Source organism: Dendrobates tinctorius, unplaced genomic scaffold (assembly GCF_039654945.1).
Source record: "Dendrobates tinctorius isolate UK_male_01 unplaced genomic scaffold, ASM3965494v1 ptg000157l, whole genome shotgun sequence".
In the NCBI taxonomy this organism is placed as follows: domain Eukaryota; kingdom Metazoa; phylum Chordata; class Amphibia; order Anura; family Dendrobatidae; genus Dendrobates; species Dendrobates tinctorius.
Genome location: NW_027361824.1, coordinates 17,415,172 through 17,428,149, shown reverse-complemented (window position 1 = coordinate 17,428,149; position 12,978 = coordinate 17,415,172). Strand labels below are relative to the sequence as shown.

The following is a 12,978-nucleotide window of genomic DNA, read 5'->3' as shown; positions in this document are numbered from 1 at the left end:
TACTACCCCTAATATCCCACATCATCCCGTCAGCCAGAGCGTACTACCCCTAATATCCCACATCATCCCGTCGGCCAGAGCCACCGGACTACTACCCCTAATATCCCACATCATCCCGTCGGCCAGAGCCACCGGACTACTACCCCTAACATCCCACATCATCCCGTCGGCCAGAGCCACCGGACTACTACCCCTAATATCCCACATCATCCCGTCGGCCAGAGCCACCGGACTACTACCCCTAATATCCCACATCATCCCGTCGGCCAGAGCCACCGGACTACTACCCCTAATATCCCACATCATCCCGTCGGCCAGAGCCACCGGACTACTACCCCTAATATCCCACATCATCCCGTCAGCCAGAGCTACCGGACTACTACCCCTAATATCCCACATCATCCCGTCAGCCAGAGCTACCGGACTACTACCCCTAATATCCCACATCATCCCATCAGCCAGAGCCACCGGACTACAACCCCTAATATCCCACATCATCCCGTCAGCCAGAGCCACCGGACTACTACCCCTAATATCCCACATCATCCCGTCAGCCAGAGCTACCGGACTACTACCCCTAATATCCCACATCATCCCGTCAGCCAGAGCCACCGGACTACTACCCCTAATATCCCACATCATCCCGTCAGCCAGAGCCACTGGACTACTACCCCTAATATCCCACATCATCCCATCAGCCAGAGCCACCGGACTACTACCCCTAATATCCCACATCATCCCGTCAGCCAGAGCCACCGGACTACTACCCCTAATATCCCACATCATCCCGTCAGCCTGGGGTCAGTCAGAACCAGAGCGCAGAGTGAATTTGCCCTAACCTCCATACCAATGATCCTTTTAAGAGGCCCTGGGGTCAGAACCACAGCGCTGAGTGGAACAGTCCTAACTTCCATACCGGGGATCCCTTTAAGAGAGGCCTGGCATCAGAACCAAAGCGCTGAATGGATTTGCCCTGACTTCCATAGCAATGATCCCTTTAGAGAGGCCTGGGGTCAAAATCATAGCGCTGAGGGATTTGCCCTAACTTCCATACCGGAGATCCCTTTAAGAGAGGCCTGGCGTCAGAACCACAGCGCTTAGTTGAATTGCCCTAACTTCCATACCAATGATCCCTTTAAGAGACCCTGGGGTCAGAACCACAGCGCTGAGTGGAACGGTCCTAATTCCATACCGGGGATCCCTTTAAGAGGGTGCCTGGGGTCAGAATCAGAGCGCAGAGTGGATTTGCCCTCACTTCCGTACCGGGGATCCCTTTAAGAGAGGCCTGGGGTCAAAGAAAAGCACTGGATGGATTTGCCCTGACTTCCATACCAATGATCCCTCTAATAGAGGCCTGGGGTCAGAATCAGAGCGGCTGAGGGATTTGCCCTAACTTCCATACCGTAGATCCCTTTAAGAGGGAAGATGTGCCTATGGGATGGAGGATATGTATGATGGGTATATTGGCATGGGACTATGGGATGGAGGATGTGTGATGGGTATATGGGCACGGGAGGGGGGATTCATTTCTGTCATGTGCTCTCTGCTCCTTTCTGGGGGGCAGACAATAGCTGGGAGCTTATGTTCCCGGGGATGCTAGATTTCTCCCATCCGGTCACTGTCTGCTGAGGTGTTGTCGTGGAGTGAGGAAACTGTTGCTCATAGAAACCAATCACAGCTCAGCTTCTTTTAAACAGCTCTGGTGAAATGAAAGATGCTTAATGATTGGTTGGTGATACACACAGACACACACACACTCAATTTTATATATATATAGATTAATATTAATACTATGACTTAATATTGAGCAGAATTAAGTATGTTGACGTCCCACTATATTCAATATGAGTCCACATTCAGACCCCTATATACTGTGAGATTTCACACACAACCCCCTACATAGTGTGAGCCCCCACATTGCCTCCTATATACAGTATGAGCCCTCACATAGCCCTTCTACATACAGTATATATACTGTAGACCCCTGTATACACTGTGATCCACCATATATCTCCTCATATACAATGTGAGCCCTAATATGGCACCCTTTATACAGTGGGAGCTCCCTGAACACAGTGAGAGCCCCCACACATCCAACTGTAGAAAGTATGAGCCCACACATAGCCTCCCTGTATAAAATATGAGCCCTCACATAGCTTCTCTATATACAATACGAGCTCCCACATAGCCCCCTTATATACAGTATAAGCACCTACATAAAAATACAGTATGTGCCCCCATATAGCCCCCTAGATACAGTATGAGCTCCCTCCTATCCTCTCTATATACAATATCAGCCTCCACATATCCCCCTTATGTACAGTATGATCCCCATATCGCCCCATAAATACTGTTTGAGACACCACATAGCCCCCTATCTACAGTATGAGCCCCATCATAGCCTCTCTATATACAATATCAGCCCCCCCATAGCCCCCTTATATACAGCCCTCACATAGCCCCATAGATATTGTATGAGACTTCACATAGCCCTCTAAATACAGTTGGGCACACACCTAGCCTCTCTATATATAGTATGAGCCATCACATAGTCCCCTGTGTATAGTATGAGCCCCCACATAGCCCTCTAAATACAGCATGGGGCCAGGGTCAGCCACACACTCATCAGGGGACACCCAGTTCATTTCAACAAGTTCAACTTTACTGGACAGTTCATATACAACAGTCTGCTACATGCGGCATCGGGCACAGCACCCTTCAGTTGTTGTTCCAGTTACACAGTAGATTACAAGACTTTGCCTCCATTCTACTCGGACTGTCCCTACCTCAACAACTTCTGTCGGCCCTAGGGACTCTCCACCCAGTAACACAGCTTTTCTGGGATACCCTACCGTTACCTCTCACATCTCTCCGTCCGGCCTCTTTGGCATGGAAGAGAATAAGACACACATTCCAGTGCCCACTCCGGGCCACAGGCCCCGGACCTCATGAGGATTTTCGCAAGACTTCTGGTGAAACATCATTATTCCTGAACAATATGTACTTTTCGTGCCTCTAAGCCACTGCTGCTTGAACAGATCTTCCCACGTACCTCCAATCCTCACTGTCTTAGACACTTTATCCAGGGAGTGTCTTTCCCCTTTTTGTCTACTCTATCCCTTCCCAAAATATGGACTATTCCTGAACATATTAACCGTATAGACACCTGTGCATTACTCCCTATAATTAATATGCCCACCACTGCATATTTCCCGTTTTAATCCTAACCTCTAAGCCCTATACTATACCTCATGACCTAAACCTGTACAATCATTACATTACATCACGATAACTGCATCAATTAGTTCTTATAAAGTTCTATGCATTTTTTTCACATATTACAACAGTCATAAAAATACGGTAAAATCGAATGTCAGAACCTTTTTGTAATCGTCTTTCAGGAGGGAAGGCACATGACAGTCCCTGTCACTCCCTTACAGCCTGATGCCAGCCGGGAAGTGGGCACAATCAGGAGGTAACGTGCGCGAGTCCTATTCTAATGAATGACATCTGTACATGCACCGACATCGCGAAGGCAGTGGTGTCGGAATGGCTCCCATCCTATTAGATAGAAGTCAACCCTACAAGTCGATTTTCGTGGGATTGATGGGCTATGTTATGTGTACGGGGCAACCCAACGCTCTCTCGACAGACGTTAAGGAAAAACAGTATAAAGCAAGTGAAATTTCAAGGCCCAGCTAGGGGCACGGATGTCAGGGCACATACCAGCGAGGTCTCGCACAGCAGTTTGCTGCCTCTCACCAGGTTCCCGATGGTTATGTGGAAGTACGTGTTCCCACTGCTCCAGTTTGAGATCTTCGTGAAAGGATGTGTGGCCAAGATGTCCTGCAAGAGACGCCAAGGTTAGAGGAGCGAGACCCAGTAATAATCTCCCTGTCTCCGAGGGGCTCACCCTACAGCCAGGGCGCGTTTTTGGGGTTTGGCAGAAAGAACACACAGACATCACTATGAGGAACATCGCACCTTTGTCTTGGGGTCTATCAGGCTGACGCCATGCTTGTTTATCGCTATCAAGAGGATTTCAGGAAAGTGCGGCTCGGTGGTTTGCTGATGAAAAAAAAAAATTTAAATGTAAAATTAAAAATAAATCTCACTGTATAACTGATGTGCCCAATCATGGCTATCATACCTCACCTTAACCTCAAAGAAAGCTGAACCAAACGTTGGCCACTTAAAGATAATCTTCAGAAAGGCAACCTTGGATTCTTCTCGCGTCTTGCCGGCGTGTTTGTTGAAGTAGGCAATAATGGACTGCAGGGTGGAAATAAAAAGATCGGCACTGCTATTACCTCTGCCTGCAGTGACATTGCTGAAGGAGGTACCTACAGTCACCACTTGGGGGAACTCACTACACACAGATTTATACATCCACCACTAAGGGGAGCTCACTACAATCAGATTTATACATCCACCACTAGGGGGAGCTGACTACACACATTTATACAGTCACCACTAGGGAGAGCTCACTACATACAGATTTATACAGCCACCACAAGGGGGAGCTCACTACATATAGATTTATATAGCCACCACTAGGGGGAGCTCACTACATACAGATTTCTACAGCCAACACTAGAGGGCGCTCATTACATACAGATTTATACAGCCAACACTAGAGGGAGCTCATTACATACAGATTTATACAACCACCACTAGAGGGAGCTCACTACATACAGATTTATACAGCCACCACTAGGGGAAGCTCACTACATACAGATTTATACAGCCACCACTAGGGAGAGCTCACTACATACAGATTTATACAGCCAACACTAGAGGGAGCTCATTACATACAGATTTATACAACCACCACTAGAGGGAGCTCACTACATACAGATTTATACAGCCACCACTAGGGAGAGCTCACTACATACAGATTTATACAGCCACCACAAGGGGGAGTTCACTACATATAGATATATACAGCCACCACTAGGGGGAGCTCACTACATGCAGATTTATACAGTCACCACTAGGGGGAACTCACTACATACAGATTTATACAGCCACCACTAGAGGGAGCTCACTACATTCAGATTTATACAGCCACCACTAGAGGGAGCTCACTACATACAGATTTATACAGACACCACAAGGGGGGGCTCACTACATATAGATTTATATAGCCACCACTAGGGAGAGCTCACTACATACAGATTTATACAGCCACCACAAGGGGGAGCTCACTACATATAGATTTATACAGCCACCACTAGGGGGAGATCACTACATGCAGATTTATATAGTCACCACTTGGGGGAACTCACTACACACAGATTTATACATCCACCACTAGGGGGAGCTCACTACACTCAGATTTATACATCCACCATTAGGGGGAGCTGACTACACACTGATTTATACAGTCCAACTAGGGAGAGCTCACTACATACATATTTATACAGCCACCACAAGGGGGAGTTCACTACATATAGATTTATACAGCCACCACTAGGGGAAGCTCACTACATACAGATTTATACAACCACCACTAGAGGGAGCTCACTACATACAGATTTATACAGCCACCACAAGGGGGAGCTCACTACATACAGATTTCCACAGCCAACACTAGGGGGAGCTCACTACATACAGATTTATAGTCACCACTAGGGGGAACTTACTACACATTGATTTATACAGTCACCACTAGAGGGAGCTCACTACATTCAGATTTATACAGCCACCACTAGGGAGAGCTCACTACATTCAGATTTATATAGCCACCACTAGGGGGCAGGCTCACTACACACAGATATATACAGCCACCAGTAGGGGGAGCTCACCTCATATAGACTTATACAGCCACCACTAGGGGGAGCTCATTACATACAGATTTATACACCCACCACTAGAAGGAGCTCACTACATACAGATTTATATAGCCACCACTAGGGGGAGCTCACTACATTCAGATTTATACAGCCACCACTAGGGGGAGCTCGCTACATACAGATTTATTCAGCCACCACTAGGGGGAGCTCACTACATACAGATTTATTCAGCCACCACTAAAGGGAGTTCACTACACACAAATTTATGCAGCCATCAATAGGGGGAGCTCACTACATACAGATTTAGTCAGTCACCACAGGGAGGAGCTGAGCATATAAAGATCTATACAGCCGTAACACAGGGGGAGCTCACTACAAAAAGATCTATACAGCCACCACAATGGGAAGCTCGCTACATACAGATTTGTACAGCCATCATCAGGGGAAGCATGCTGTATAAAGAATTATACAGTCCCCACTAGGAGGAGCTCACTGCATACAGATTTCTATAGTCATCACTAGGGGGGAGATCACTACATACAGATTTATAAAGTCATCACTAGGGGAGATCACTACATGCAGATTTATACATCACCATTAGGGGGAGCTTACTACATATAGATATATACAGCCACCACTAAGGGGAGTTCACTACATTGAGATATATACAACCACCACTAGAGAGAGCTAGAAGCCTCCAGGGTCATCATGTCCAACCACCTGCTCAATGCAGGATTCACTAAACCATCTCAGACAGATGTCTGTCCAGCCTCTGTTTGAAGACTTCCATTGAAGGAGAATTCACCACCTCTTGTGGCAACCTATTCGATTCATTGATCACTCTCAATGTCAAAATGTTTTTACTAATATCTTATCTGTATCTTCTCACTTTCAGTTTCATTCCATTGCTTCTCGTGTTTCTATGTGCAAATGAGAATAATGATGATCCCTCTACACCATGACATCCCTTCACTGCATTAAATGAAGCAGGGGATTGGACACAATGACACTTGAGGTCACCTCCAACTCTAACATTCTATGATTCCCTGTTCCACCCAATCACTGATTCCATTAGAAGGAAATTAGATAAGTCTGGAATTACTTTTTTGCTAAAAACCTATTGTCAAATATCTTTCCTGGTATAGAAGTAAGGCTCACTGGCCTGTAAGTTTCTGGCTTCATCTTTTTTTTTTTTTATATATATATATAAGATAGGGACAACATTTTCTGCAGTTTCCTCTGCTATTTCTTTCAGTACCCTAGGATGTAATTCATCTGGAACAGTAGATGTAAATTCATGTAAATTAGCCAAGTGTTCCCTCACCACCTCTCTGTTTATGGATAGAGTGGATTTCTTTTATTCCTTCGATGGCACCGTGAAGATCAGTCGATGTTACATTTGCATTCTTAGAGAACACATATGCAAAATAGGAATTCGGCCTTCTCAACATTATTTTTTTTACCACTTCACCCTTTTCATCCTGTGAAAATCCTTTAGCATCTTTGACTTTTCGTTTGCTTTTGACATACCCAGAAAATCCTTATTTACTGCTTTTGGTCTCTCTTGCAAGCCGCACTTCATTACTGGTTTTAGCTCTTCTAATTCTTGCACTGCATTCCCTGCAGACAGCATTACATTCTTCTTTAGATATGCCCTCCTCTTTGATATACCTAGCTTTTTTCCTTTTTTAGCAAGTTGTCACAAAGTCAGGGCCGTCATCAGGGCATTACTGCCCTGACTGGCGTATGGGGCCCGGTGGGCAGAGGGGGCTCGCATCGGGCCCAGTCTCCTCTGCTCACTGGGCCCCTACCGGCAGGAAAACCAGGCCTTTAGCGCGGCGCTGCGGGCGGCAGCTAAACGTTATTGACATGCGGGCCCGGCGGTCCGCACGTCAATAGTTAACAGCCGCCAGCCAATCGGAGGCTGGCAGCTGACGTCAGCCGCAGTGCGCACCTCGCCGGCGCCTGACGTCAGTGTCATTCGCCGGCTAGAGCGCGCTGCAGCGTGGAGGGACGAAGCTTCGCTGGCCGCTGGAGCGAGGCCAGGTAAGAAGAAATTGTTTGTTTTTTACAGCGGCGATCCAGGGGGCCCGGGGGCAGAATGATGGAATGGGGCAGAATGCTGAACATGGGGTAGAATGCTGAACATGGGGCAGAATGCTGGACTGGGGCAGAATGCTGGACTGGGGCAGAATGCTGGACTGGGGCAGAATGCTGAACATGGGGCAGAATGCTGAACATGGGGCAGAATGCTGGACTGGGGCAGAATGCTGAACCTGGGGCTCTAGATAACCGTGTTATTTCCTGCAGAGACGAGTCCTGGCTGGAAGACGTGATGGCGATCTAGCAAGGATGAAGGACTTCACCTAGAGACATCACTGGTGAGTTAGTGTGTTACCTGTACACTGACACTATACACTGTCTACTATATACAGAGGTCCTGTGTATAATGTCACCAGTGATCACTGTGTTACCTGTACATTATATACAGAGCTCCTGTGTATAATGTCATTGATCAATATATTACCTGTACACAGACAGTGCATACTAAATACAGATCTCCTGTGTATAATGCCACTTATGGTGATAGCATTATGTTTTTTTATTACTGATCAGTATTGTAGTATTCAGTCACCATGTGGTGGTAATATGTGGTCTGGGCATGGTGCGGTGGTATTTGTCCCTTGTATGTGCTATTATTTGGTCACTTTGTGGTGGTAATATGTGGTCTGGTCATGGTGTGGTGGTATTTGTTCCTTGTATGTGATATTATTCGGTCACTATGGTAGTAATATGTGGTCTGGTCATGGTGTGGCGGTATTTGTTCCTTGCATGTGGTATTATAGGTAACTATGCTATATGGTGGTAATATGTGGTCTGGACATGGTGTAGCGGTATTTGTTCCTTGTATGTGATATTATTAGTCATTTTAAAAATTGAAAAATAAATAAAAATATACCTAAAGTGTATTGCATATTTTAACAAATATTTAATAGGTTACAGTAGAGTAGAGCCCGGCCAAAAGTGTCTACCGTGTTATGGTGGCGGCTTAAAAAAATATTTTGTCCAAAGCAAAAGCTGCCGGCTATATGTGAGATCTGGTGATGGGAACTGTTAATGTGTGATAGGTGAGAAGTGGAGTTTTTCTAAGAGAGAGCGGTGGGACTGTGGACAGTTTGAAGGGAGGAGGCAGGGCTGGGTGGAGCCTGGGCGGAGTCTCAAAGGGGCCCCGAAAATGTTGCCAGTATGGGGCCCCGAAATTCCTAGTGGCAGCCCTGCACATAGTGACAAGGGACTGCGGGCTCCTATCCCTCAAATTAGGGGCACCGTAGGTTACCCTAGTCACCCGGATTACCCTCGATGGTGGAGACGCTGAGGTCTTGCACTTTGCTATGCTCCTACCTTAACCCTTATCTGTTCCCTCCCCCACCCAGGTACAGTGCCTGGCGAAAGTATTCGGCTCCCTGGAACTTTTCAACCTTTTCCCACATATCATGCTTCAAACCTAAAGATACCAAATGTAAATTTTTGGTGAAGAATCAACAACAAGTGGGACATAATTGTGAAGTTGAACGAAATTTATTGGTTATTTTAAATTTTTGGGGAAATTCAAAAATTGAAAAGTGGGGCGTGCAATATTATTCGGCCCCTTTAACTTATGTAATACTTTGTTGCGCCACCTTTTGCTGTGATTACAGCTGCAAGTCGCTTGGGGTATGACTCTACCAGTTTTGTACATGGAGAGACTGAAATTCTTGCCCATTTTTCCTTGGCAAACAGCTCGAGCTCAGTGAGGTTGGATGGAGATCGTTTGTGAACAGCAGTTTTCAGCTCTTTCCACAGATTCTCGATTGGATTCAGGTCTGGACTTTGACTTGGCCATTCTAACACCTGGATACGTTTATTTGTGAACCATTCCATTGTAGATTTTGCTTTATGTTTAGGATCATTGTCTTGTTGGAAGACAAATCTCCGTCCCAGGCTCAGGTCTTTGGCAGACTCCTACAGTTTTCCTCAAGAATGGTCCTGCATTTGGCTACATCCATCTTCCCATCAATTTTAACCATCTTTCCTGTCCCTGCTGAGGAAAAGCAGGCCCAAACCATGATGCTGCCACCACCATGTTTGACAGTGGGGATGGTGTGTTCAGGGTGATGAGCTGTGTTGCCTTTACGTCAAACATATCGCTTGGCATTGTTACCAAAAAGTTCAACTTTGGCTTCATCTGACTAGAGCACCTTCTTCCATATGTTTGGTGTGTCTCCCAGGTGGCTTGTTGCAAACTTTAAATGACACTTTTTATGGATATCTTTGAGAAATAGCTTTCTTCTTGCCACTCTTCCATAAGGGCCAGATTTGTGCAGTGTAGGACTGATTGTTGTCCTATGGACAGACTGTCCCACCTCAGCTGTAGATCTCTGCAGTTCATCCAGAGTGATCATGGGCCTCTTGGCTACATCTCTGATCAGTCTTCTCCTTGTTTGAGATGAAAGTTTAGAGGGATGGCCGGGTCTTGGTAGATTTGCAGTGGTATGATACTCCTTCCATTTCAATATGATCGCTTGCACATTGCTCCTTGGGATGTTTAAAGCTTTGGAAATCATTTTGTATCCAAATCTGGCTTTAAAATTCTCCACAACAGTATCACGAACCTGCCTGTTGTGTTCCTTGGTCTTCATGATGCTCTCTGTGCATCAAACAGAACCCCGAGACTATCACAGAGCAGGTGCATTTATACGGAGACTCGATTACACACAGGTGGATTATATTTATCGTCATTAGTCATTTAGGACAACATTGGATCATTCAGAGATCCACAATGAACTTCTGGAGTGAGTTTACTGCACTGAAAGGAAAGGGGCCGAATAAAATTGCACGCCCCACTTTTCAGTTTTTGAATTTCCACAAAAATTTAAAATAAGCAATAAATTTCGTCCAACTTCACAATTGTGTCCCACTTGTTGTTGATTCTTCACCAAAAATTTACATTTGGTATCATTATGTTTGAAGCATGATATGTGGGAAAAAGTTGAAAAGTTCCAGGGGGCCGAATACTTTCACAAGGCACTGTATGTGTGAGGCCAAAGTGTATTGGAAAACACTGTGGTAAACAGACAGGGATAAAAGAAAATACAATCATACAAATACACTGACAAATCAACAGAGTGGAAATAAAGGAAACAATAGGAGGGGTAAACCAAATAGGAGAGGATAAACACACAATACCAAATCCACGCAGATGTCTCCTGTAAACTACACCAACCGACTACTACCAATTCAGAATTCTCCTTCACCACCAAACCAGGAAGTAAGAACTATTACTGGCAATTCCCAAGCATATATACCAGAGGGTAATGGCCAACACAGAACAGCTGAGAAAATTCAAGATGGAGAGCTCCAGGAGATTAACTGAACCAATTAACCCTTACAAGGACAGAGCATGGGAAACCTGTACTGTTTAATAAAATCATAGAATCATAGAATCGTAGAGTTGGAAGGGACCTCCTGGGCCATCTGGTCCAACCCCCTGCTTAAAGCAGGATTCGCTAAATCATCCCAGTCAGATGGCTGTCCAGCCTCTGTTTGAAGACTTCCATTGAAGGAGAACTCACCACTTCTCGTGGCAGCTTGTTCCACTCATTGATCACTCTAACTGTCAAAAAGTTTTTTCTAATATCTAATCTGTGTCTCCTCCCATTCAGTTTCATCCCATTGCTTCTAGTCTTTCCTTGTGCAAATGAGAATAAAGTTGATCCTTCTACAATGTGACAGCCCTTTAGATATTTGTAGACAGCTATTAAGTCTCCTCTCAGTCTTCTCTTTTGCAAACTAAACATTCCCAAATCCTGCAACCTTTCCTCATAAGACAGGGTTTGCAGACCGGTCAGCATTCTGGTCGCTCTTTTCTGAACTTGCTCCAGTTTGTTGATGTCTTTTTTAAAATGTGGTGCCCAAAACTGGACACAATATTCCAGATGAGGTCTGACCAAAGAGGAGTAGAGGGAAATAATGACATCACGTGATCTAGACTGTATGCTTCTGTTAATACATCCTAGAATTGCATTTGTCTTTTTTGCTGCTGCATCACACTGTTGGCTCATATTCAGTCTGTGATCTATTAGTATACCCAAGTCTTTTTCACATGTGCTGTTGCTTAGCCCTATTCCTCCCATTCTGTATATGCTTTTTTCATTTTTATTGCCCTGATGTAGTACTTTGCATTTCTCCCTGTTAAAAACCATTCTGTTAGTTGCTGCCCACTGCTCCAGTTTATTTAAATCTTTTTGAATCCTCTCTCTCTCTTCTCTAGTATTAGCTATCCCTCCTAGCTTTGTGTTATCAGCAAATTTAATCAGTTTACCCTCAATTCCTTCATCTAAATCGTTGATAAAGATGTTGAACAATACAGGGCCCAGGATAGAGCCCTGTGGTACCCCACTTGAGACATTCTTCCAACTGGATGTGCAGCCATTTACGACCATTCTTTGGGTCCGATCACTAAGCCAGTTATGAATCCACCTAACAGTTGCCTTGTCCATTCCATACTTAGTCATTTTTTCAATAAGGATTGTATGAGATACTTTGTCAAATGCTTTGCTGAAGTCAAGATATACTATATATCTACAGCATTTCCTTGATCCACCCAATCAGTGATTCTGTCATAGAAGGAAATTAAGTTAGTCTCACATGACTTATTAGTTACAAACCCATGCTGACTCTGTTTAATCACTTCATTCTTATCCAGGTATTGACATACATGTTGTTTAATAATTTGTTCAATAGGATGGTGAAGTAGTTCTAATCAGTGCAGGAGTTTGTGTAACCGGAAGCTGGAATATTCTGGGCCCTCTCTGTATTCCAGTGACAAATGTTTAAGTTCCATACTCATCATTCTGGTCTCTTTAAATGCTTCCAATTCTTCCTTCTTTTCGAAATTGTTACTGATGCAGTGAGAATTTTATTTAGCAAAATCTCAAATCCTTGTTGGATATTTTTATCCTTTAGAACATCCAGCTCACCGCATACAGATACATCACCACTAAGGGGGGGGCTCACTACATAAAGATCTATACAGCACCAATAGGCAAAGCTCAGGAGTTCACGACATAAAGATTTATATAGCCACCACTAGGGGGAGCTTATTACATTCTGATCTATACAGCACCAATAGGGGGAGCTCACT

At 44.9% G+C, this 12,978-nt stretch overlaps 1 protein-coding gene across 3 annotated transcripts in view; it reads right to left on the bottom strand.

Annotated features, from left to right (window-relative positions):
• The window catches only part of MYO7A (myosin VIIA), a 139,774-nt gene that overhangs the window by 3,625 nt on the left and 123,171 nt on the right, over window positions 1-12,978 (bottom strand). For 2 of the 3 annotated variants that reach the window (XM_073548622.1, XM_073548623.1), the window contains 3 exons: window positions 4,156-4,272; window positions 3,985-4,068; window positions 3,727-3,846 (listed from right to left, as the gene is read on the bottom strand). In XM_073548622.1, the coding sequence (XP_073404723.1) occupies window positions 3,727-3,846; window positions 3,985-4,068; window positions 4,156-4,272 (321 nt within the window). The remainder of the gene's footprint in view (window positions 1-3,726; window positions 3,847-3,984; window positions 4,069-4,155; window positions 4,273-12,978) is intronic. The other variant, XM_073548624.1, reaches the window with a different exon arrangement.